General features: G+C 47.9%; 2 protein-coding genes across 4 annotated transcripts; one reads left to right on the top strand and one right to left on the bottom strand.

Annotated features, from left to right (window-relative positions):
• The first annotated feature begins 825 nt into the window (after positions 1-825).
• Positions 826-5,837, top strand: LOC136527186 (E3 ubiquitin-protein ligase RGLG2-like). 2 transcript variants are annotated; one of them, XM_066519806.1, is made up of 12 exons: positions 826-1,160; positions 1,892-2,156; positions 2,522-2,606; positions 3,147-3,287; positions 3,389-3,502; positions 3,746-3,843; positions 4,072-4,151; positions 4,259-4,364; positions 4,455-4,582; positions 4,697-4,925; positions 5,357-5,413; positions 5,504-5,837. In XM_066519806.1, the coding sequence occupies exons 2-12, from the start codon at positions 1,938-1,940 to the stop codon at positions 5,582-5,584; spliced, it is 1,338 nt and encodes a 445-aa protein (XP_066375903.1). In that variant the 5' UTR covers positions 826-1,160; positions 1,892-1,937; the 3' UTR covers positions 5,585-5,837. The 2 variants fall into 2 exon arrangements, with proteins under 2 accessions (XP_066375903.1, XP_066375904.1); XM_066519807.1 differs by lacking the exon at positions 826-1,160 and adding an exon at positions 1,176-1,428.
• Positions 5,838-6,227: 390 nt separating this feature from the next.
• On the bottom strand, positions 6,228-27,134 carry LOC136527188 (fructose-bisphosphate aldolase 5, cytosolic-like). 2 transcript variants are annotated; one of them, XM_066519809.1, is made up of 3 exons: positions 26,976-27,134; positions 6,908-7,590; positions 6,228-6,819 (listed from the first exon to the last, which is right to left on the bottom strand). In XM_066519809.1, exons 1-3 carry the CDS (start codon positions 27,001-27,003, stop codon positions 6,454-6,456), a joined length of 1,077 nt encoding a protein of 358 aa, XP_066375906.1. In that variant the 5' UTR covers positions 27,004-27,134; the 3' UTR covers positions 6,228-6,453. The 2 variants fall into 2 exon arrangements, with proteins under 2 accessions (XP_066375906.1, XP_066375905.1); XM_066519808.1 differs by having other exon boundaries at positions 6,908-7,614; positions 26,976-27,071.
• Positions 27,135-27,143: the final 9 nt, after the last annotated feature.

Raw genomic sequence — 27,143 nt, 5'->3', positions numbered from 1 at the left:
GGAGCACGAAGCAGCGATAGGAGCAACAGGGCGGACGGGGGAGGAGCAGGAGCAGCGCGGGTGAGCGGTAGGAGCAACAGAAGGGGGCGGTGGGAGAAGAAGAAGTTGCATGAGACGGACGGCAGGAGCAACGGAAGGGGACAGACACGAGGTGTATTAGGCCGGCTGGTCCGCAGACCCAAGCGCAAGACGTCTGGACGGGACGGACGCCGCGTCCTATCATTTCCGAACCAAATAAGCCCTTAGAAGAAACCATATTTTCACAACTCCCTCTCCTAACAGAAAAAATGACTTCGGCTCAGGAGACGGTTCATACTCTATTTACTACTTCTAATGAAAAATATGACATGGCGTGATCAGAAAAATATAATACTAGTAAACATTTTATAATGAATTAATAGAAACATATAAAATACATGATATAATAATAGTTGACGAGCTTAACCATTCGAACTCGGCTCGATTGGGCTCGCGAGGGCAGCCTGTTTGGTTGGCTGGTTTGTATTGTTACTGGTTCATAAAAAAGTACCGCTGACTAATTTATGTGAGAGAAAAATACTATTTAACTAGAAATTTATAATCATTTACAACGAGCCATGCCAAACGAAAAGGCTGAAGCTCGACGTCGGCTCGAAATAAGGCTCAATCCGAGCTCAATCGAGCTTCACAGCTTTATCGCGAGCCGAGCTTTTAATGCAGCTCGCAACTGACTTTCTGTCAGTGGATAATGATTCACCAGTAACACCACTCACCAGCAAACGTTTTGAGCTCGTGCTGGTGATCGCGACAAGCTTTGCCCTTTTACCAAATCATCGTCTTCCCCTCTCCCGCGCCGAAGCTTCCTCCGTCGTGCGTCGTTTTCCCAGCAGCGGGGTCAGAGACCCGGCGGACAAGAAACCACTCCACCTCCCCCGCCGCAGTATTGCATTGCATTTCCTCCGGCTTGAGCAATTGACTTGACCTCACTTCACCGTGGGCTTTTCCTCCGAATATAGTCTGCTATCCGCTGCGGGTGCGGTGTGACTGCCCACCCCCTTGCGCCTCGCTTCATCCGGTGCGCTGCCCACCTCACTCCCGTCCTCCTCTTCCTCCTCGTCCTCGTCGCGGAGCGGAGCGGAGGCGCGCGTTCCTGGACGGCACGGGACAAGAGCGGAGCGGAGGTGAGTGAGCCCGAGCCCGAGCCCCACGTGGATTGCTGATTCGGTGGTCGGATCTTGTAGAGTAGCTTTGGTTTTCTTGTTACGCGGTCCCGATATCTCACGCCAGCAGTTTGTCCTCATCCAATCCACCCACCTCCCCTGATCCCCTCCCCAGTACCCACTTCTCTCATCCCCTCCGGCATCATATCTTCTTCTTTCCTCTTGGCGAGGACGCCGAATTGTCGGTTGGCTTAGGCAGTTTTTGGATCAAATCGAGTCTGGTGGAGTGGTGAGTTCGTCCTGTGTTCCTTCCTAACTAGTATTTGATTTTTATTATATGCCATGCCGAAATCGAATTTCATTCAGCCGCCCTTCGATATCGTCAATGTTTGTATAGGAACTGGCCCACGTTTTTTTTTCTCAATCTATTATGATGGTCGATACTCGACATGGCATATTGGCCATGGAAAGTTCGAAAAATAAATTTTTTGACCATGGAATGAGGTAAATGATGCTGTAGGGTACTCCTAGGAAGTATACCTTATTGGCAACGGAATCCCATCCATGAAGGCATCTTTCAAAAGGTTTCCTTGTAAATTGATGGGTAAAGTTCCGTTGAAAATTATTGAGAAAGCTGTTTTTCCTAAATAAGCTACTGCATGCTTTATTCCGGATACCTTTTTTTTTGGCGAATCATTCCAGTTACTTTCGTGTCTGAGTTCATTGATGTTTTTCTGTCCCTCATTTACCAGGAAGCGCATCTGGGTGTTGGCCTCGTCCAGAGGCACAAGCTGAGGAATGGGGCAAAAGGACTCCAAGCCTTCATATGGATATGGCTACTCTTATGACTACGGGAGTACTTCATCGGGATATAACTCGAGAAACACTGGAAACACGTCCTCCAGTTATAGCTCGAGGTATGCACCTTCTTCAGAGAACAATGTACAGCCAGAAACAACCGCAAGGTTGCAGAGGAAGTATTCCAGGATTGGGGATGACTATGGTTCTTTGAGTCAGGTATGTCTTGATGGCAATGGCATGGCCTCGTCTTTTACTGCTTCTCTTATCTATAGAATGGCACTGTTCGTCTTTTGGTTCAATCATTCTTTGTGAACTTTGGAAGAAACTATGTTTAAAAAATATTCCTACAAGGGCTGTATTGCCGCACTCTCTTCACTACTTGTTACTGCCATGTATTAAGTAATATGAAGATTGTATGCTTGTCACTGTATTCAATTTCATACTTTGCTTCAGTTCCTTCAGTGCTCACTGCCCAGTGAGATAGGACATCTATTACAGTCTTGCGCACTATCTCCTCTCTGAGTACTGTGAACCTGAGGTTGTAACTACACCAATTTTTCTATGGTTCTGTACTGTTACAGGTGACTGAAGCTTTGGCACAAGCAGGTCTTGAATCTTCAAATCTTATTGTAGGCATTGATTTTACAAAGAGCAATGAATGGACAGGTTAGCAGATGACATTTCCCTTTTTTTAACTTAATTAGATGCATACTTGTGCTTCTCTATGTCTACTCTGTGCTGCACTGGTACACATTAGACACTAAGCTACCAGACTATTTCTTGATTTGCCTGGTTTTGGGGGCAAACCTTCTTTTCAGATCTAGTTGCCTTTGCCTATATGGCAAAGCTTGTGGTTTACTATTATTGAACACATCGGTTTTACCTGTAATGATAGTGTCATGCTAACTTCCCTTCTGTTGTTTAAAGGAAACCATGTTAGGGAAAGGACTTCTTCAAAAGAAAAGGATAAGCTAACAATTAGTATTGTCTCACTATAGAAAGGATGCCTCAACAAAACTCATGTTGCTTTGATCTGATAATTGACGCCTTTATTTGTTGTTCAATCATACTACTTTTCGGTTTAAACATGAAAACAACAATTGTAGAATCATACTATTTTTCAGTTTAAACATGCAAAAAAAAGTTCCATGTTGGATCATAATACTTTTCAGTTTTCATTTAACTTACAAAAAAAGTCTATGTTAGGTAAAATTTCCTTTAATCGCCGCTGCCTGCATGATATTGGAAACACTCCAAACCCATATGAGCAAGCTATATCTATTATTGGAAGGACACTTTCAGCATTTGATGAAGATAATTTGATTCCCTGCTTCGGATTTGGTGACGGTAATCATTTAGTTGCCTTTTTCTAACGATCAGTTGATGAGTTTTCAATAACATGTTTAAAGCACAGTGTTGATCTTGTGCTTCTGTTTTCTTCTGAGCAGCATCAACTCATGATCAGGAGGTATTCAGCTTTTACCCAGAGAACCGCCCATGCAACGGATTTGAAGAGGCACTAGACAGATACAGAGAAATTGTTCCAACTCTTCGATTAGCAGGTTTGTTTAGTGAAGATTTAATATAGATGGCTTTTCTCTCTCATTTGTTTTTTTTCTGAACCAAAACCAAGTTTGTTCTTTCATAAAAGAGAGAAAAGGAGCAGAGCTGCTATTTTACCTCATATTATAACTAGCTATTTATTACATGGTACTAAAGGTCTAAAGCATGGTAGCTAAAATTTTAGTAGTTTATCAGGGAGAGAAGTGCATGCTAAAGTATGTATAGTTTTAATTTTGTAACAGGACCTACATCTTTCGCTCCAATAATTGAGACAGCAATTGGAATTGTTGACAGCACTGGTGGTCAATATCATGTTCTTCTGATAATCGCGGATGGACAGGTTGGCGAACACATTATCATTTTGTTTTTGCCTTTGTTTCAGTCACCTATTTTTTTTAACGCAAATGGGCAGGAGCTCTGCCTATCAATTAAAAGGGAGAGTTTTATATACAAGGATTTTAGTCACCTCTTATTTCTTATCATTAAGTGGTTGTCAGCAAAGCTCTTTTCTAGTGTAACATTTTGATTGTTTATCCTTTTTTCGCTTTGATAAAACTTCTGGTTATAGGTTACCCGAAGTGTCGATACACAATCTGGACAATTAAGTCCACAGGAGCGGGACACTATTGATGCAATAGTAAGAGCAAGGTACTGTATCTTATTGGGGCTTTGAAAATAATACCTTCACGCTGTACCTTGTCTGCTGTCACAATAAGGCAAACACAGAATAACATCTATCTTTTGAAAAAAATCAGCCAGTTCCCCTTGTCAATTGTTCTTGTCGGGGTTGGTGATGGACCATGGGACATGATGCACCAGTTTGATGACAATATACCTGCTCGGTCATTTGACAATTTCCAGGTGATTGTTCTACCGATTATTTATAATACACAACAAAATGTTCTTGTTCAAAAAATTAATATGCATGGAAGAATTCTTCATTTTATGCAGTTTGTGAATTTCATGGAGATTATGTCAAAGAGCATAGCAGCTGACAGAAAGGAGGCAGAATTTGCATTGTCAGCGCTGATGGAAATCCCTACACAGTACAAAGCAACACTTGATCTCCAACTCTTAGGGTATCTAATATAGCTTCCCAATACTATACTGACATCATTAGAACTATCTTTTGAGCTTTGGGCAATAATGTGCTATTTGATCACTTTATTGTTTTTTTTTTTCTACTGCTTCAGCCGCCGCCAAAGAATAACTCCAAGAATTGCTCTGCCACCACCAACAAGGACTGCTTATTCACGGTCTACTAGCTTTAGCCAACAGTCTGGTGTTTATTCGCGATCAAGTAGCTTTGACCAACAGACAAGTGGCTTTCAACAACGTTCGGAGAGCTTGAAACAGCAGCAGCCTGCAGCCCCAAAGAGACCTGACACTTATGCATCAGAAAGAGCTTTAGAGGACAGAATTGTACGTATATCTTTCTTACTTTGACCATCCTCCACCGTTTCATGCCCAAATGCAAAGCTAAACTGCAATACTGGAGATTTGATCTTTAGCTGTGCTCTCGCATCTTATTAGGATTATTTATATGGGCCCTTGCATTTTGTTGCTTTAACTTCTACCATAGAGTACGATGCCTAGTCTAATTTGACTTTTTCTCAGTTCACTTGTAACTTTTTATGTTCCATTGATCTACCAACCATAATAGTCATAAGCTTGCTATTGTAGTTAAGTTGTTGGACATGTATATTTGCATTCTGCGGCCATAATAATGACTTCCAAATACTGAAACAAAGGGTATTTGAGGTTTTGAGTTTCTATCTACTGATGAAATATGCGCTACACCATATGTTCTTTGTGCACTACAAACTAAGAGGCCTGACGCACTTTACCTGCAGATGTGCCCCATCTGCATGTATAAATCGAAGGACCTTGCATTTGGATGTGGACATCAGGTGCGGGAACCTTTAGCCAACTATACTCTATGTTCTTACTAGACATTTGCTGTTGTGCATTCTACGCTGTTAACACACATGTGCATACAGACTTGCTATGAATGCGGGGAAAATTTGGAGCGCTGCCCTCTATGCCAGCAGCACATAACCACGAGGATCAGGCTCTACTGATTTGAAGCCTGTGGATTGGAAAATGTTGGAACATACTCCCTTGCAAAATGTTCAGAACCAGCTTTGTTGCTATTGTGCTTCATTTTGTAATTGGTATGTTAGTCTTACTGCACTGGCATATAAGAACTCCTATTAGTTATAGTGCTGGTGTCACTGTTTCGCTACAGTACTTATGCCAAAAGAAAACGCACCAGAAAATAATGTACATATTTTCCCTCCTTTTCCTTTATATCTTTTGTTATTAAGTAAATAAGTTTAACAGCAGGAAAGTTCTGGATGAGATAATGGATATTGTGAAGCAAAAATATTGGCATTTCTGAGCTCTGGAATATGCATTTTGTATGCAAGCTGTCTCCAATAACCGTTAACCAAGATACAAGATCCATTTCATGTTTGGGTAGTGCTATAGGTTCAATACCTATTTTTTTTGTCTTCTCCAACAATAAGACTAAAAAAAATATTTCTGTAAATGGGTCTTCAGGAGAGAAGATATTCAGATTTGAGTTATACCTCTCCTAACACCAAAAATAAATCTTTCGTATAGATACTCTGTTGGAGATGTAGGTTTTGTGTTGGAGATCCATTTTGGATTTGGGTCTTCTGGGTCTCCTGTTGGAGACCACCTAACCCCGTGAATCAGAGCTTCAGTAAGATGGTCTGGTCACATCCTTATATTGCACTTATCTTCCGGTAATACTACTGTACATTGGGAGCTGCAAATAGATCAACGTGTTTTTTTGGCTCAAATAGGAGCCGGATGAAGGGAAGAGAATTTTTAGTACACAAACACACATGTAGGACAGAGATAATTTAGGGCTACCATGTGGGACACAAGGATTGCTGGATTCCACTGGTGAGGCAGTGGCGCCTTAGTACTTGTACCCCTTGACGTACAAACTCTCAGAGGCGGCGGCGTCCCCGGCGCCGGAGCCGGTGTGCTTGCCCAGCCCGGCCTCGGAGTTGGCCTTGCAACGGACGAGGAAGGTGGCCTGCGCGGCGGCGACGTTCTCCTTCTTGCCGAGCCACTTCTTGAGGGTGCTCTGCTGCAGCGCGCGGCCGAAGGAGAAGGACAGCGTCCAGGGCTTGAGCACCTCCAGCTTGTTCATCGCGTCCAGGTTCTGCGTCGCCTCCTCCTCGCTCTGCCCGCCCGACAGGAACACGACCCCGGGCACCGCCGGCGGCACGGTGCGCCGCAGCGCCGCCACCGTGTACTCCGCTATCACCTCCGCGCCAACCTGAAGATATATGCATCCATGAATGATAGGATGATCGGGCATGGGCTGGTCGTAAAAGACTGCAAGAATGACGATCATGGCGACATGCCTTGGGGCTATCGGAGCCGGGGGTGACCATGTTGGTCTTGAGGAGCGTGCCCTCGAGGAGGACCTTGTGGTCGTTGAGCGACTTGTAGACGGCGGCGAGGATGCGCTCCGTGACGGCGGCGCAGGTCTTGATGTCGTGGCCGCCGTCGGTGAGGATCTCGGGCTCAACGATGGGCACGAGCCCGAACTCCTGGCAGATGAGCGCGTACCGCGCGAGGCCCTCGGCGTTCTGCCTGACGGCGAGCTCGGAGGGCTCCGCGGGGCCGACCTTGAGCACGGCGCGCCACTTGGCGAAGCGCGCGCCGGCCTCGTAGTACTTGGAGCAGCGCGTGCCCAGGGAGTCGAGGCCCTGCGCGGTGGTCTCGCCGTTGGTGCCCGCGATCTCGACGGTGCCCTTGTCGACCTTGATCCCCGGGACGGCACCGCCGGCGCGGATCACGTCCACGAACGGCGTCCCGTCGGAAGTCGTCTGGTACAGCGTCTCCTCGAAGAGGATGACCCCGGAGAGATAGTCGAACACGCCGGGCGCCGTGAAGAGCAGCTCGCGGAGCGCCTGCCGGTTCGACTCCACGTTCTCGAGGTTGATGCTGGACAAGCGCTTGCCGATGGTGCCCGTCGACTCGTCGGAGGCCAGGATGCCCTTGCCCGGCGTTGCGAGGTACTTGGCGGTCTTGATCAGCTCATCTGCGCGCGCGCGCGAATTATATACTGTATGTACAATTCAAGCGATTGAACGGTGCATCTATATACTGCAGCTATTTATAACTACAAAAGCACCATTTCGCCATATTATATTACTAATAATAACTTAAAATCCGAGGACAGCCAGGCCATCTGACGCTGTTCATCCACTGTTCGAACTGCTCAAGCCATTTGTTTCCTACTGTTTCTACTGTTCAGCACTGCTTTCTACTGTTTCTTCCCGTCGTTTCCATCAGACAGCTCGGGCAACACTGGTTCCTACTGTCATATTAGGGATATCCAAAACAAGTAAGTTAGCGCCCATGCTGATTTTTTCAGATGGCTCAAGACGTATTAAAAGGTCTTGGCCGACCTTTTGGGTGCAGGTTTCGTCTCGTTCGACCCCTCGGGTGCGGGCTCCGTCTCACCTGACCTCTCGGGTACGGGCTCCGTCTCGTCCGACCTTAAAGCCGCGAGCTCCATCTCGTCCGACCCCAAGACCGCGGGCTCCGTCTCGTCCGACCCCTTGGGCGCGGGCTCCGTCTCGCCCGACCCTAAGGCCGCGGGTTCCAACTCGCCCAAGGTCGCGAGCTCCATCTTGCCCGACCCCAAGGACACGGGTTCCGTCTCGTTCGACGAGGACCCATACCGCCGACAACCACTACAGGTCCAAGCGTATGGGCTTGGGTCAAAACTCTGATACCAGGAAAGAAGTTGGCACGCCTCGATGTAACCCGTGGCCATGACGGACCATACCTGGCGATTCACATCAAGAGCAGTGTCGGCACGTGCCGGTACTGTTCTGCCTAATCCTCGTACGGATGCTGACAGGCGCGTCAGTTCACCACGACGTCTGTCGGGACGGAGTGGAACGCCATGACCGGCAGATGACGCCTGTGTATGGCGCTAGTGACGAATAGGGCCACGACATGGAGCCGTCCCTGTTGACATCTACAGGATCGGCGGGACCCGTATGAAGGAGAAGAAGGACCCGGGATCCTGGAAGCCTTCTTCTCTCTCTCGTTCTTCTCCTTTTCGTACTCTCTGACCCGCGCTTTCCCTTCGCCTATAAAAGGGGTCCGAAAACACCGACAGTTGACACGCCGGTAGGGGTTTTTTGTGCGTCTCGACGTCCACATCAAGCCTCGGATGGCTAGTCATGGCGTCAGCTGGGTCCCAAGCGCGCACGTGCGCTTCGGGAACCTGGATTTCATCGTTACGACGGAGGGAAAGTTGGCGCAGGTTCCCGCCGCTGTCCAGCCTCTCTACTCCACTGGCCTCGACACGATCGCCGAGGCGCTTGAGGAGCTGCAGTTGCACGCACCGGAGGCCCACGCCATAGGAGCGACCAGCTCCTCGGCTTCGATTATGGGAGGCTAAAGTGCCAGCTCGGCGCCTTCCTGGGACTCCGACCGTCCCAGGAGGACCTGTGTCGCCTCACCTTTTCGTTCGCCAACGTCATCACATAGCTTGTCAGAGGAGAGCCGCTCTCCTCGGAATGCCTCATCCGGAGCGCCCCGACAGTGCTCCCGTTCGATCTACGCAATGCCGCAGAGACCGTTGGCAACCTAGTGATGCAGCGCACGCCCCCATTCCCTATGAACAACGAGTTCATGGGATGATCGAATACGTCGTGGAATCTTTCCACGACCTCCTTGCGGGAGAATTAGAGTCACCCTCCAACTCTGACTCTAGCAGGGGGAGCCACCACCCCTCATGAGAATGTTTCATGGTAGGTACCCCCGAGGGATACGTCGAAAGCATCCACAAGGGAGGGGCTACCTCAATAAACAACCTTGATGATGAGGTCAAGGAGGATGCAGGGGCCCCGCCCCGCCTGTGGGTAGAGCAACTGAGGGTGCGGCACCAAGAGCTCGAAAAAGCATGACTCCAGCTTGAGCAGGAACGCACGGAGCTCGAGCGCCAAGGAGACAGCGGGCGGGCGCGTGCCGTGGCCCACGACGTGAACCGGAGGATCATCGAGGATGACGAAGCTATCCCACACTTCACCCGAGCAAGTCAGAACATCATTGTCGCAGCGGCCTTACTCCGGGGGCTTCTAGAGCCAGTGACACCCGAGGATCGTCGGGCCCGTCGCGAGATGTGCATGCTACTCGAGCAGGCGGCGGCACAGTAGGCTGAGAGCTCGCTGTCCCAATGACACGAGCTCGATGCCAGCCAGTGCATGCCCTCAGGGCGATCCAACAAGGACATGTCAGTCCACCAGGCACAGTAAGGCGGTAGGCTGCGCGTCGAGGTCCTGATGCATGAGCGTCTCGGCCTCCACCGTGACACGCACGACACCATGGATGCTTGCAGACATGCCCACGGCAATGAGAGGGAGGAGGCTAGCCACGGCTACCACCCTTGTCGTGGCGGACGCTACGACAGCAGCGAGGACCGAAGGCCGAGCCCCGACTTGTCGGGACCTCAGGCCTTTGGCCGACACATTCTCAATGCCATCTTCCTACCGTGGTACGGACCGTCGACCAACATCCCAAAATACTCTGGGGAAACAAACCCTGGATTATGGCTCGATGATTATCGGCTTGCTTGCCAAGCCGATGGAGCAGATAGTGACAATTTTGTTATCCGCAACCTTCCATTGTTACTAGCCGATTTGGCGCGAACGTGGTTGGAACATCTTCCGCTCAACTGAATCTAAAGTTGGGCGGACCTAAAAGAAATCTTTGTGGGAAACTTCCAGGGCACATATGCACGTCTTAGGAACCCATGGGATCTCAAAAACTACCGATTAAAGTTTGGGGAAACTCTTTGTGGGTACATCTGGTGCTTCTCCCGATAGTGCAATGAGCTGCCCAACGTTGCCGATGCCGATGTCATAGGAGCTTTCCTGTCTAGGACCACCTGCGAGTCCCTAGTTCACAAGCTGGGATGTAAGGGCCCACGAACCACCAAGGAGCTCTTCGACATTGCCACCAGCCACGCCTCAGGTGAGGAGGCAGTCGGGGCAATTTTCAACCGCCCCAAAGACATGGCCAAGCGGGACGAGGATGTCGACGAAGGCACCTCCAACTGCCCCAACAAGAAGAACAAGCAGTGGTCATGGGCTCGCTCGTGGCCACTGCCGACTGTTAGGGGGGTTAGAAGCCCGCCGAGGATACCCTGGACCACTTTGAGAAGCTGCTCGAAGGGTCATGCCTGAACCATGCTTTTCATATTAAGCACCTATACAAGGATTGCGTCCTCATGAAGCGGTTCTTGTCCGACGGCTCTAACAAGGGGGTGCATAGGAAGGAGCCCAAGCCAGCCGCAGATGACTCTAAGGGGAAGGACAGTGGATTTCTGACGTTGGATGGCTGCCTCATAATCTTTGGAGGGTCGGTGGCCTATGATTCCAAGCGCCACCAGAAGCTGGCGCGCCATGAGGTCTATACAGCCAAGCCGACCGCGCCATCCTTCCTTCGATGGTTAGAGTCCACAACCTTTGATTGGATTGATCACCTAGAAAGCGTCCCACAGCCGGGAAGATACCTGCTCATGGATGGAGGCAGCGGCCTCAACATCATGTATGCTGAAACACTCGACGCCATGGGCATCGACTGATCGCGCAGTCAGCCGACCGAGGCGCCTTTCCATGGCATCGTACCTGGAAAGCAGGCCATGCCACTTGGGCAAATCAATTTGCTCGTCACCTTCGGGAATCCAACCAATTATAGGATGGAGATCCTTACCTTCGAGGTGGTCGGGTTCCACAGGACCTACTACGCCATCCTGGGATGTCCATGCTACGCGAAGTTCATGGTTGTCCCCAACTACACCTATCTAAAGTTGAAGATGTTGGGTCCATGCGGGGTCATCACCATCGGCACCTTCTTCCAGCGTGCCTACGAGTGTGAGGTCAAGTGCTGCGAGCACGCTGCGTCAATTGTCGCCTCCAAAGAGCTTGTGGCCATTAAGGAGGAGGTCATCGAAGAAGCACCCGACCCCAAGCGGTCGACCAGGTCTTTCGAGCCTACTGAGGGCACCAAGGAGGTCCTCATATACTTCAGTGGCTCCGAGGGCAAAGTGGTACGCATTGGCGCCACGCTTTCCTCCAAATAGGAAAGCGTGCTCACCGACTTCCTCCACGCCAATAGAGACATCTTTGCGTGGAAACCCTCGGACCTACTAGGCATTCTGAGAGAAGTCACCTAACATGCCTTGAAGATCAGGCCAGGCTCCAAGCTGGTGAAGCAGCGCCTACGTCTCTTCAACGAGGAAAAATGTAGGGCCATCAGCGAGGAGATTGTGAAGCTTTTGGTGACCGGGTTCATCAAGAAAGTATACCACCCCGAGTGGTTAGCCAATCCCATTCTTGTATGAAAAAAGAGTGGGAAATAGAGAATGTGTGTTGACTACATTGGTCTCAACAAAGTGTGTCTAAAGGATCCATTTCCTTTGCCACACATAGACCAAGTAGTCAACTCGACCTTAGAGAGCAAAATCCTTTGCTTCTTTGACACGTACTCCGGGTACCATCAAATTGCGATGAAAGAGTCCGACCAGCTTGCGACATCTTTCATCACCCCGTTCAGATTATTCTGCTACGTCACAATGCCGTTCGGTCTGAAAAAATGTAGGGGCTACGTATCAACATTGTATGCTTAAGTGTTTCAATGACCTCATTGGGCAAACCATTCAGGCCTATGTAGACGACATCATGGTCAAGTCCAAATGGGCTGACTAGGTCATAGCTGACCTAGAGCAGACCTTCACGAAACTCTGAGCAAATAGCATCCAACTCAACCCCGAGAAATGTGTTTTTGGGGTCCCGAGGGGCATGCTGCTAGGTTTTATCATCTCCAAGCATGGCATCGAAGCCAACCCAGAGAACATCTCGGCCATCATGAGGATGGGCCCGATTCAGAACATAAAGGGGGTACAGTGAGTTACAGGGTGCCTTGCCACGCTCAGCCGCTTTATCTCACACCTCGATGAATGAGGTCTCCTCCTCTATCGGCTTCTGATGAAGGCCGACCGCTTCGAATGGATGCCCGAGGCCTAGGAGGCACTTGACAAGGTCAAGCGGCTCCTAACGAAGGCTCTGATCCTAGTCCCCCGACCAATGGGGAACCGCTTTTGCCCTGGTGGTATAGCGAGAAGAAGAGGAACATGCCCTCAAAGTGCAGCTTCCTATGTACTTCATTAGCAAGGTCTTGTCCGATTCCAAGACTCACTACCCCTAAATCCAGAAACTCCTATATGCCGTCCTTATCGCCAAGAGAAAGTTGTGTCACTACTTCGAGTCACATCCGGTGACAGTCGTGACGTCCTTCCTTCTCGGTGAGGTCATCCAAAACTAGGATACTATAGGAAGAATCACGAAGTGGGCACTCGAGCTGATGGATCAAGGCATTTCATATGCCCCTCGGATGGCCATCAAGTCCCAAGTGCTGGCTGATTTTGTTGTAGAGTGGACCGAGATCCAAATGCCGCCAGCAGTCATCGACCAAGAGTACTGGACGATGTACTTCGATGGATCACTGATGAAGAAAGGTGCCAATGTAGGGTTGGTCTTTATTTTGCCCCTCGGGGTATGCATGAGGTACATGGTTCACATCCACTTCCCCTCCTCCAACAATGTGCCCGAGTATGAGGCACTCATCAATGGCCTATGCATCGCCATCGAGTTGGGTATCCGATGGCTTGACATCTGGGGCAACTCTCAGCTGGTCATCGACCAAGTCATGAAGGAATCAAGCTGCCACAATGCCAAGATGGTTGCATATTACTGAGAAGTCTGCCAGCTGGAGGACAAGTTCGACGGTCTCGAGCTCAATCACATCTCGAGGCGTCTCAACGAGGCGGCCGGCACGCTAGCAAAAATGGCGTCCGGCCGAGAGCCGGTGTCAATGGGTGTCTTCGCCAGCGATCAGTGCAAGCCCTTGGTCTACTATGAGGAGCCAGAATAGACCGATGATGGGCCGCCTGCCCTGGGCTCAGGGGCTAACCAGCCGATGGCTCCATCCAACCCTAAAGTCATGGAGCTTGATGAGGATCCAGCGAAAGAGCCCGACCCTCTTGCCGACTAGAGGATGCCTTACCTCGACTACCTCCTTCATGAGGCACTACCGATGGACAAAATGGAGGCTCGGTGGCTCGCGCGTCGTGCCAAGTCCTTTGTCGTTATTGAGGGCGAGCTCTATAGGCGAAGCCACACCGGGATCCTGCAACGCTATATCCCCATCGAACAAGGAAAGTAGTTGCTGAGTGATATCCATGGTGGGGTCTGTGGGCACCATGCCACCCCTAGGATCCTGGTCGAAAACGCGTTCCGACAAGGCTTCTACTGGCCAACCATAGTAGCCGATGCTGAATAGATTGTGCGCACCTGTGAAGGGTGTTAATACTACGCTCGGTAGACCCACCTACCGGCCCAAGCACTCCAAATGATCCCCATCACGTGGTTGTTCGTGGTCTAGGGGCTTGATCTGGTCGGACCTCTCAAGAGGGCACCTGGGGGATATACACACTTGCTTATCGCCATAGATAAGTTTACAAAGTGGATAGAGTCTCAACCGATCTCCGCGATCAAGTCTGAGCAAGCCATGTTGTTCTTCCTTAACATCATCCATCGCTTTGGAATCCTGAACTCCATTATCACGAACAATGGCACGTAGTTCACCGGGAAGAAGTTCCTTTGATTCTGCGATGAATACCACATTCGCATCGATTGGGCCACCGTGGCGCACCCCCGCACGAATGGGCAGGACGAGCGCACGAACAGCATGGTCCTACAAGGCCTCAAGCCTAAGATCTTCAACCGGTTGAACAAGTTTGGTAGACGATAGGTCACAGAGCTTCCCACGGTGCTCTAGAGCCTGAGGATGACCCCCAGCCAGGCCACTGGCTACATGCCATTCTTCATGGTCTACGGTTCTAAAGCTATCCTCCCAACCGACCTCGATTATGGAGCGCCAAGGGTTAGGGCATACAACGAACAGGGAACCGAGGCGTCCCTCGAGGATGCCATGGACCAGCAAGATGAAGCACGTGATGTTGCCCCCTCCACTCGACCAAGTACCAGCAAGCGTTGCGTCGGTACCACAGCCGTCGAGTATGGGGTTAGGCCTTCAACATCGGGGACCTGGTGCTCTGCCTCATCTAGAGCAACAAGAACCACCACAAGCTCTCTCTGCCATGGGAGAGACCATACGTCATCGTGGAGGTGCTCTGACCAGGCACCTATAAGCTCAGGACCATCGTTGATGAAGTCTTCATCAATGCCTGGAACATCAAATAGCTACGTCGCTTTTACCCTTAATTTATGCATGCTTTCTCTTATCGGTTTCGCTATTGACTCCTTGATCTTTAGTGACACTTGACCCTAGCAATGACAAGGGGCTTAGGACCATCGACGGTGAAGTCTTCGTCAACACCTGGAACATCAAACAGCTATGTCGCTTTTACCCTTAATTTACGCATGCTTTCTCTTATCGGTTTTTTGCTATCAACTCCTTGGCCTTTAGTGACACCCGACCCTAGCAACGGCAAGGGGTCGGGCCTCACTCGGGGGCTAATAAGGGTATATCTATCCGGTAGACATTCTCTATGCCCGACCCTTTCTCACGTTAAGACCTAGATGCAAGAGTTGCAGAAACAAACGCTGAGTAAAACTAGTCGGACCGCAAGAAACCTACGCCCCAGCGGCTATGGCATTTTTACTCACCAGCATGATCAGAGTTTTTTACTCACACCCTGAGCTTTTTAGCCTTAACTATGAAAAGAGTCAGAATGCATTAAAGAGTATATCTACCTAGCAAACTTTCATTGTGCCCTACCCTTTCTCACGTTAAGATCTAGAAGCAAGGGTTACGAAAATGAACGCTGAGTAAAACTGGTCGGACCACAAGAAACCTACGCCCCAGCGGCTACGGTGTTTTTACTCACCAGCGTGATCAGATTTTTTTGCCCGCACCCTGAGCTTTATAGCCTTAATGACGGAAAGGGTCAGAATGCATTAACCATTTTATACAAAAAGGGGAGAAGAGCTAAAGATCTATTTGGACATAACAAAATTTAAGAGCTTGTCCACTTATTTCAAGTTCGTCGCCTGGCTTATCTACCTAACTAATTTCTTGGGGGTGATCTCATCCTCTATCTCGGTAGGTAAGTCATGTGCTAGAGGGGGCCACCTCCTTCTTGATGTCATCCAACTCGGCGTCGGTATAGACAGGCACGAGAACCATCACATGTAAGGTGTGATACAGAGCTAAAAATGCTCATATGGCCCATTCAGGCCTAGGAGTTTGAAGGCTGGCCCTCCGACAGGTTCACAGCCGCTCTAGGGCACCCTCAGAGTGAGGGGTGGAAAAGGATGGGCCCACTAGCAGCCAGTACCCGGGTGCACAAGCACCGTAGGCATCCCAGCCCACATTCGAGTCTTGGCCAGTTCCCAGTCCATGGTTTTTCCTCGAAGAAAGGCAACGAGCCCTTGGGACCGGTCGAACGGACCTGAGAACTATATGGATTGGCCACTGAGAATCTGAAGTCGGTCACCAGCTGACCCATGCTAGACCCCCACGAACAGGAAGCCAAGCCCCACTCGAACTAGCCCATTAACAGCTCACCGAGCACCATGTTTCATTCATCGAGGAAAAATGTGGCACGACTTAGCCCCTCTGTTTTATCAAAAAAATGTTTGAGGGATGATGATCACAAAGACAAGTCGACCCTTGACCGGACCCCTACAACACGCGGGGGCTCGAGGGAAGTTGGACTCGCAAGGAGACTGAATGCACGGTCGCGGGACGATGGCTTGGATCCTAGGGAGGGTACGTCTCCTCGATCTTTAGTGAAACCCGACCTCGGCAATGGCAAGGGGTCGGGCCTCACTCGGGGGCTAATAAGGGTATATATATCATTTCTAAAATAGTCATCGTGCCCGACCCTTTTCTCATGTTAAAAACCTAGAGACAAGGTTTGTGGAAACGAACGCTGAGTAAAGCTAGTCGGACTGCAAGAAACCTACGCCCCGGTGGCTACGGCACTCTTGCTTACGAGCGTGATTAGTGTTTTTCATCCACACCTTGAGCTCTACAGTCTTAACAACAGGAAGGGTTGGAATGCATTAACCCTTTTTCACACATAAAAAGGGAGAAAAGAACAAACTTGTTTAAATCAAACAAAAGGGATGAAGCTTGTCCGCTTATTACTCATCTTCTATCTTGGCAGAAAGATCATGTGCCAGGGGGTCCACTTCCTTCTCGATGTCGTCCAGCTCGGCGTTAGTATAGACGGGAGCGAAGCCTTAGCTTATCTTCGCTAGATCGATGTTCTCGTAATGAGAACGGGTGATCGCGAACGATCGGTGAACGCCAAAGCGAAGCTCACCCCTTGCCATACCACGTGCCCAGTCCATGATCCGGGTGGTGTGAACCACGAGCGAGCTTGTCTCCTGCTTCAGGGTGAACTCAAGCTTGTCATAGACCAACTGGACGGTGACACGATCACCCGTTCTCATTACGAGAACATCGATCCTGCTTCGGGGTAAATTATAAAGCCGGAGGAAGGCATTGGGTGCTTGATAGTGGGTGCACACAACACATGACCGGTGATCCAAGAATGTTCAATTCAATCAATGAAAGCAAGAGCAATGGGATTGATAGTATCACATTTGGTGACAATGGCAAAGACAAAGTCAAGGGGCTTGGTAAGATTGTAATATCCAATGACTTGAGTATTTCCAATGTGCTACTAGTAGAGAGCTTGAACTTCAACTTATTATCGGTAGCCCAATTGTGTGATCTTGGTTTCAAGTGCATATTTGGTGTGGATGATGTAGAGATCATAAGTGTAGATGGCTCTAACTTGATATTCAAAGGATTTAGATATGAGAATCTATACTTAGTTGATTTCAATGTTAAAGAAGCTCAATTGTCAACATGTTTGATCACTAAGTCTAGCATAGGTTGGTTACGGCATAGAAGGCTTGGTCATGTTGGAATGAAACAATTGAACAAATTGATTAAGCATGACTTAGTTAGAGGCTTGAAAGATGTCACATTTGAGAAGGATAAGCTATGTAGTGCATGTCAAGCCGGAAAGCAAGTTGGTAATACACATCCTAAGAAGAGCATAATGAGCACATCTAAGGCATTTGAGTTGATGCACATGGACTTGTTTGGACCAACCACATACACTAGCATTGGTGGAAATAAGTATGGATTTGTGATTGTGGATGATTTCACTAGATACACATGGGTGTTCTTTCTTGGTGACAAGAGTGATGTGTTTGCAATATTCAAATCATTTGTCAAGGGCATTCACAATGAGTTTGAAACAACCATCAAGAAAGTTAGAAGTGACAATAGTAGTGAATTCAAGAACACTAGAATTGATGAGTTGTGTGATGAATTTGGATTAGATATCAATTCTCGGCCAAGTATACTCCTCAATCAAATGGGGTAGTTGAAAGAAAGAATAGAACCTTGATTGATATGGCAAGATCAATGTTGAGTGAGTACAATGTGAGTCATTCATTTTGGGTCGAAGCAATCAACACGGCGTGCTATTATAGCAACCGACTCTATTGTCACCCCATGATGGAGAAGACACCCTATGAGCTATTAAATGGAAGAAAGCCCAACATAGCATACTTTCGGGTTTTTGGATGTAAATGCTATATATTGAAGAAAGGCACTAGATTGAGCAAGTTTGAAAAGAAATGTGATGATGGTTTCTTGCTTGGTTACTCCACTACTAGCAAGGCTTATAGAGTTTGGAATTTGGCTAGTGGTACTCTTTAGGAGGTTCATGATGTGGAATTTGATGAAACAAATGGTTCCCAAGAGGAAGATGAGAATCTAGATGATGTAAGAGGCACTCAATTGGTCAATGCAATGAAGAACATGGACATTGGTGATATAAGGCCTAGAGAGGTGATTGATATTGAAGATGACAAGAATTAAGTGCTCTCTAACTCAAATGTGCAAGCAAGTGGTTCTCATGATCAAATCCAAGCAAGCACAAGTAATGGCAATGTGCAAGATCAACAAATGGCTAGTTCATCATCTCAATCAAGTGATCAATCAAATGCAAGCAATCAAGTGCAAGTGCTTCAACCAACCAATGTTGCAAAAGATCATCCATTGGACACTATCATTGGTGATATTTCGAGAGGTGTGCAAACAAGATCAAAATTGGCTTCATTTTGTGAGCACTTCTCATTCGTGTCATCTATTGAGCCTAAGAAGATAGATGAAGCTTTGAATGATGTTGATTGGGTCAATGCTATGCATGAAGAGCTAAATAACTTCACAAGAAACCAAGTATGGGAGTTAGTTGAGAGGCCTAAGGGTCATAATATGATTGGAACCAAGTGGGTCTTTCGGAACAAGCAAGATCAAGATGGGATAGTGATAAGGAACAAAGCAAGATTAGTGGCTCAAGGTTACACTCAAGTTGAAGGTCTTGACTTTGGAGAAACATATGCCCCGGTTGCAAGATTGGAAGCAATTAGGATCTTGCTAGCTTATGCATGTGCCCACAACATCAAGTTGTACCAAATGGATGTGAAAAGTGCATTTCTCAATGGGTACATCAATGAGCTTGTGTATGTTGAGCAACCTCCTAGTTTTAAAGATGAAAAGAAACCCAACCATGTGTTCAAGTTGAGAAAGGCTTTGTATGGATTGAAACAAGCACCTAGAGCATGGTATGAGAGACTAAGGGATTTCCTACTCTCTAAGGGGTTCAAGATGGGAAAGGTTGACACCACTCTCTTCACCAAAAGGCTTGGAAATGACTTGTTTGTAATGCAAATCTATGTTGATGATATCATCTTTGGATCAACAAATCAAGAATTTTGTGAGGAGTTTGGCAAGATGATGGCAAGTGAGTTTGAGATGTCTATGATTGGAGAACTTAGTTACTTCCTTGGTCTTCAAATCAAGCAAATGGAGAATGACACATTTGTGAGTCAAGGCAAGTATATCATGGACATGCTCAAGAAGTTTGAAATGGATGAGAGTAAAGCTATTAGTACACCAATGGGGACAAGTGGAAGCTTGGATAGTGATGCTAGTGGCAACATGGTGGATCAAAAGATGTATCGGTCTATGATTGGAAGTCTACTCTATGTGACCGCATCAAGACCGGATGTGATGTTTAGTGTATGCATGTGTGCTAGATTTCAAGCCTCGCCAAGAGAAAGTCATTTGAAGGCAACAAAGAGAATATTGAGGTACTTGAAGCATACACAACATGTTGGATTATGGTATCCCAAAGGAGCAAGATTTGAGTTGATTGGATATTCGGATTCCGATTATGCGGGATGCAAAGTTGAGAGAAAGAGCACATCGGGCACATGTCAACTATTGGGAAGATCACTTATATCTTGGTCATCAAAGAAGCAAAATAGTGTAGCACTTTCAACCGCCGAAGCGGAGTATATTTCGGCCGATAGTTGTTGTGCACAATTACTTTGGATGAAGGCCACTTTGAGTGACTTTGGAATCAAGTTCAAGCAAGTGCCATTGCTATGTGACAGTGAAAGTGCCGTCAAGCTCACCAACAACCCGGTTCAACACTCAAGAACAAAGCATATTGATGTCCGCCATTATTTCATAAGAGATCACCAACAAAAAGGGGACATTTGCATAGAGTGTGGGCACCGAAGATCAACTTGCCGACATATTCACCAAGCCACTTGATGAGAAGAGGTTTTGCAAGCTAAGGAATGAATTGAACATATTTGACTTCTCCAATATGTGTTGATGCACCCCCATTATATGACATGCCTCTCCTTCGAGCAAAGCAAGGTAAAGTTGATTGACATGTCATCCATTCATTACTAAGGACTTGTTTAGAGCATCTAGTCATTCCTATCATGTCCTAGGCCCATTCATGAAAATTAAATGAATTTGATGCTTATATGGTACCACTATTGCTTGTATGTTTGAAATGATCTAGTGGTAGCATATGACATGTTTGTGGGCTTGTAAACCTAGTGTTTGATTTAGAAAATGAGCTATAAGTGTTTAACTCAACATGGTACAAGATAACCCTTATTTGGAGGTGTGAAGAAGCTTGTCCTTGGATCAAACCGAGTTAAGTATCTTTTGCAAGTAATCTAGATTGAACCAAAATTGAGAAAATGATCCTTATTTCACATGGTTTCACCCTAACCTATTTATAATTTAAGCTCACCTTTTGTGCTAATTGTTGACAAAGGGGGAGAGAAACAAATATGTGAGTGATAGGGGAGCATTGGACATAAGGGGAGAGATATGCTAAAGGAAAGGGACCAATTAAAATTTTGAGCACACAAGTAGGGGGAGCAAGCTCATAAACTTGTATGATGCATTTGAATGAACATTTCATATATTTGCTCGCATGGTACAAATTCCAAGTTTCAACATTCATGCTTGTGTGGTGTATGCTAGTTATAGGTTTGAATGATGAAATGAAAAACTAGCATGTATAGGCTAAAAGTAACTAGACTCATGCTCACATTATGAAAACTAAACCCTTACTTTTAATATTGATCTCATGGGGTATTCTAGTTTTTGTGTATGTCTAGTTACTAATGGTGCTAAGGATGGTATATTAGTGCACTCCGATTGGTATCACGCTTCAAAGGTCCATCTCTTATACCTTAGCATCATTTGGTAGAAATTGACTCCTATATTTCCTATCTAAGCATATGTGCAAGCTACAATCCAAACTCTTAGCACATATGTAGGGGGGAGCAATTACTACCATATGGAGTTCATGAAACTTGCCTATACCCTTTACACATGGTAAATAAGCTTGGGCAAGCAACATGGATTCAAATAAACTTTAATTCATATCTTTGTATAAGGGTTGTCATCAATTACCAAAAAGGGGGAGATTGAAAGCTCTAGTTTGGTTTTGGTTAATTGATGAAACCCTAAGTGCTAACCTAGTTTATCAAGATGATTATGAGATAGGTAGCACTACTCCAAGTGATGAAGCAATGACGAAGATCATGACAATGGTGATAGCATGGTGATGATCAAATGTTTGAACTTGGAAAAGAAGAAAGAGAAAAACAAAAGGCTCAAGGCAAAGGTATAAAATGTAGGAGCCATTTTGTTTTAGTGATCAAGACACTTAGTGAGTGTGATCACATTTAGGATAGATAGCCGTACTATTAAGAGGAGTGTAACTCGTATCGAAATGCGGTTATCAAAGTGCCACTAGATGCTCTAACTCATTGCATATGCATTTAGGATCTAGTGGAGTGCTAACACCCTTGAAAATATTTGTGAAAATATGCTAACACATGTGCACAAGGTGTTTGCAGGGTTGAGATGGGTTTGGGTCCCTCTCTCCCTCCCGCCTCGCAAGCTCGGCGGGATTCGGCGCTTTTGGAAAAATGAAATGTCTATTTTCTATTGCGCCGGATGCAAAATTCTTGGTGGTTGGCACATTTGAGCAAGGGTGAAGAAGTTAGAGTTGAAATGGAGTTGGTCGAAATGATGCTGGCGTCGGTCTACTGACCGGACGCTGGGTCACTCAGCGACCGGACGCTGAAAGGCTGCGTCCGATCGAGCTGTCAGATGGCACAGTGGGTAGGGTTGAGCACCGGACGCTGGTCTGCGTCCGGTCAAGGTGGACCGGACGTGTCCGGTCGAAAAAACATGCCTCGGGGAGCTTACTGGAAACGACCGGACGCTGGGGCTTCAGCGTCCGGTCAGTTTTGACCAGAGCGTCCGGCCCCAGCGTCCGGTCAGTTTTGACCAGAGCGTCCGGTCAGCTTTATAGCCATTGAAATCTGACGGACAGTGTTTGAAGCTGGTGACGCGTGGTGTCCATCGGGCGACCGGACGCTGAGGGCCAGCGTCCGGTCGGTATGACCGGAGCATCCGGTCAGAGCGTGTTTTGCCCAGTGAAGGGGTACAACGGCTCTATTTGATGGGGGCTCTATTTATAGCCCCATGGCCGGCTCAAGGGATAATACTTGCACATTTTCATTGACATAGCAACCTTGTGAGCTTAGCCAAAGCCCTCCCACTCATCTCCATCATTGATCCATCATCATTGTGAGATTGGGAGAGAATCCAAGTGCATTGCTTGAGTGATTGCATCTAGTGGCACTTGGTATTCGTGTTGCGCTGCGGATTTCGCTTGTTTCTCTTGGTGGTTGCCACCACCTAGACGGTTGGAGCAGCGGTGAAGGATCGGCACGAGTTGGTGATTGTTTGTGGCCGCCTTCGGTGATTGTGAGGGGAGTTGTACCTTCCCCGGCAGTGCGCCGAAAGGTAACTCTAGTAAATTACTCGTGTCATTGAGTTACCTCACTTGTGGGTCAGTTCTTACGGTGTCCAATCGTGTGGACGAGGTTTGTGAAACACCTCTTAGCCACCGAACCACCAAGTGTTGGTCGACACAACGGGGACGTAGCGTGTTGGCAAGCACGTGAACCTCGGGAGAAAATCGATTGTCTCTCTTCTTTGTCATTCTCCTGGTGATTGGCTATATATTCATCTTGTGATTGGTTCATCCCCTACACGTCGGTATAATCACTCTACTCACTCATTTATATTCTTGCAAACTAGTTGATACAAGCTCTTTAGTGTAATTAGAATTGAGAGCTTGCTTTATTATTTACATAAATCTAGTTGAGCTCTTTAGAGTAGCAAGGTTGATAGCTCTTAGTGAGTAATTACATAGCTAGTTTGTGTGCCTAAGTATTCATTGGAACTAGAATTGTTGGATAGGTGGCTTGCAACCCTTATAGAGCTAGAGCAAGTTTGCATTACGCTATTTGTCATACTAATCAAATTGCTCTAGTTGATTTGTAGATTTTTAAATAGGCTATTCACCCCCCCCCCTCTAGCCATATTAGGACCTTTCAGTAGTTGCTCTTATAATTAGTTAGCTTGTGTAGCTTGCTAGTTATCTTCTTACTTGTGTAGCATAGAAGTAGCTCTCTTGTGTGGCTAATTTAGTTTGTGTAACCTTTTTAGTTACATTGCTTAGTTTGTGTAGCTAAGTATTTGTGCTCTCTAATTTAGTATTGGTTGCCTTGTTATTAAGCATTGCTAGTGAGCTTAGGAGCTTTGTGCTTTTGCTTACTAAAATTGTGTAGGAGCTCCCCGATGTGCAAAATACTAGTGGCATAGGTTTGTGTGACCTTGCTCCTAGAATTGGTTAGGTGAGCTCTATCTAGCCCAGCACCTTAGTTGCTTAATTAGGATCTTTGTAAGGTGCTAGAGAACATAGATAGAGGGATGTAGTCTTGGCTAGACCGATTATTTTAATTCTGTATTTATTTTGGTTAGCCGACGCGATTAAGTTTTAGAAAGGACTATTCACCCCCCCCCCCCCCTCTAGTCCGCCATCTCGACCCTACACCCTCCTCACGTGATACCCTCGATGATGCCTGCCCCATGGAGGCCGTGGGTCTTCAGGAACGTGATGGCCTCAAGGAGGTCACGCATCCTCTTCTTCTCCTTGACGGGTGGCCCCCATGGCTATGATGGTGGAACCACTTTGATCAGACGCCCGGAGAAGATAGGTAAGGGAGCGGCAGGGTCATCCTTCAGGTAGAACCAATGCTAGTGCCATCCTTTGTTGGATCTAGAGAGCTGGCAGGGCATGTACTTGGTTGTCTGCTGCCCCCAGAGGTGGATGCCCATGCATCCCATCAGCACCGGGGTCTCCCGCCCTCTCTCCTTCTTGATCAAGGAGATAGAGAAGAAATATCTCCACATCTCAAAGTGGGGCTCGATCCCCAGGTACCCCTCGCACATCACGATGAAGACCACGATATGCTGGATCTCGTTGGGATTCAAGTGTTGCAGCTCGATCTGATAGTGGTGCAGCAGACCCTAGAAGAACGGGTGGGGAGGAACCGTGAGTCCACGCTCGTGGAAGGGCGCGAAGGAGACAACGTAGCCATCGGGCAGCGCCAGCGCATCCTCATGACCGGGCACGAGCCACTCCACCGCATCGGTCCTCCCATGGAGAAGACCATGCTTGACGAGTCCCTCCATGCGTGCATGGGTAACATTAGAGCAGTACCATGAATCCATGGAGGATGGAGGTGGCCGTGGAGAAACAAAGGCGGCGGCAGAGAAGCGGAAGCTATAGACCTAGGGCTCCGGCGGTGGATTAGCAAGCACGACAGATCCGAACGGCGGCGGTGGAGAAACAGAGAAGGTAAGGATATGGTTTTGGTGTGCAGAAACATGAAGGGGGAGGCCGCTATTTATAGGACGGAGCGGGGCAAGAAGGTGAACTGTCCGCTTAGATTCACGCGCCCATTGCACCGCGTCACGTCAGCTCCCTCTGAAGATCGTGCGCATGCTATCTCTAGGCACGCCCACAAAGGACATGTCGGATGATGGTTTGCCCAGTCGATGGGCCAAGAACCATCGCAGGTAAGGAGGGATGCAGAGCTAAAAACGCTCCTACGGCCCATTCAGGCCCAGGAGCTCAAAGGCTGGCTCACCGATGGGTTCACAGCCACTCCGGTGAACCCTTAGAGCGAGAGGTAGAAAGGGATGCCCCCCAAGAAGACTGACCGTGGCAAAAGGGAATCACCATCCTACCAGGACACGCCGTGGGTTACAAAAAGAAGGCCAAGGCCCTCAAAGTCCTCCTGTCTGGAAAAGCCTCCAAAGGAGTATTCTACTCCTCCGCGGGTTCGGGGGCTACTGTCGGGTATCGTTATTAGGGATACCCAAAGCAAGAAAGTTAGCGCTCATGCTGACTCCCCTAGATGGCTCGAGGCGTATTAAAAGGTCTCACCCGACCCCTTGGGTGCGGGCTTCGTCTCACCCGACCCCTTGGGTGCAGGCTCTGTCTCGCTCGACCCCTCGGGTGCGGGCTCCGTCTCGCCCGACCTTAAGGCCATGGGCTTCGTCTCGCCCGACCCCAAAGGCCGCGGGCTCTGTCTCACCCGACCTTAAGGCCGTGGGCTCCGTCTCGCCCGACCTTAAGGCGGCAGGCTTCGTCTCGCCCAACCCCTTAGGCTCGTGCTCCGTCTCGCCCAACCCTAAGGCTATGGGTTCTGTCTCGACCAAGGTCGCGGGCTCCGTCTCGCCCGACCCCAAGGACGCGGGTTCCGTCTTGTCCGATGGGACCCATACCGCCGCCAACCACTCCAGGTCTAAGCGTATGGGCTTAGGTCAAAACTTTGACACCAGGGAAGAAGCTGGCACGCCTCGATGTAACCCGTGGCCATGACGGGCCATACCTGGCGATTCACATCAAGAGCAGTGTCGGGTGTGCCGATACTGTTTTGCCTAATCCTCGTACAGACGCTGACAGACGCGTCAGTTCACCGCGACGTCCGCTAGGACGGAGTAGAACGCCATGATCGGCAGATGACGCCTGCGTATGGTACCAGTGACGAACAGGGCCGCGACATAGAACCGTCTCTGTTGACATCTACAGGATCGGCGGGGCCCACATGAAGGAGAAAAAGGACCCGGTGATCTTGAAAGCTTTCTTCTCTCTCGTTCTTCTCCTTTTTCTTCTCTGTAACCCGCGCTTTCCCTTCGACTATAAAAGAGAAAACAAGGCGCCCCTACCGGGGGATCCGGATAGGAGATAAAAAAAACACAAGAGCACGACACGAGCACACAGCTGAACGGCAATCGAGCACTCAGCACCCGTTCACTCCCTCCACCAGAGACTTAGAATCCTCTCCCTCTCTCGCCTGTTTGTAACCCCTACTGCAAACCAAGTGCCGGTAACATGAGCAACAACAAACTGAACGTAGGAACGTTCCGTCCGAACCAGTATAAACCCTTGTGTCCTCCGAACACACCATCCAAGCCAGACGCGCAAATATAAATTTACTCTCTATGGTCCGAAAACAATGACACATACTGTTTCCTCCTGTTCACAAATACTATTTACCACTGTTTATATGCCGGCACAGCGGAGCGCGCAACTCCTGCTGGGTGTTTGGATAGACTAAACTAAACTTTAGTCCCTATTTGAGATGCAAAGCCTAAACATGAAGTAATTATAATTTAATTAAAATTAATAGAGGCTAATTGATAAGTAGAATTCATTAGAAAAAAAATCAATTAGTCGACCTTCAGCATATTATCTAATGATGGACTACACTTTAGTAACAGGACCTAGTTTCTTTTATACAGAACTTCAATTCAAAATGCGTCTTCATTTATAGTAGTACAAACAGCTGTATCGACAGACGAAACTGCGTTTTTCAACCTAAAGATAAAGACTTGTTTCAAACATAGGAATTCAACAGGAATTTTCAGTATAATTTCTTAGAAACAGCCTAGAATTTGTTAAAAATACTCAGCGCGTACCAGCACGACACAAACTGCTACACAAACAAATTCTTACATGCAAAAATATAATCTTTAAGACTGAAGCGTCACCAACGTGTGACTTTTAAAAAGGCATACAGAAGTATATTCAGTGCGAGCAAGAACCTGTGTATTTCCCCACAAAGGCAGACATGGTGACCCTTTTCAGAAGTGGATGTGGATCAAGGGAGCAATAGCAAAATCCAAACGCGTGTGGCCGCAGAGAGAGCAGCGCCTTTTCCAGTGGTCACCTTTTATAAAACCAAACCGTCCACGGTGAGGGGATATACGTGA

The sequence above is a fragment of the Miscanthus floridulus genome, chromosome 19 (assembly GCF_019320115.1).
Source record: "Miscanthus floridulus cultivar M001 chromosome 19, ASM1932011v1, whole genome shotgun sequence".
Taxonomy (NCBI): domain Eukaryota; kingdom Viridiplantae; phylum Streptophyta; class Magnoliopsida; order Poales; family Poaceae; genus Miscanthus; species Miscanthus floridulus.
The sequence above is the reverse complement of the archived record's forward strand: the minus strand, read 5'-3'. Positions and strand labels throughout refer to the sequence as shown.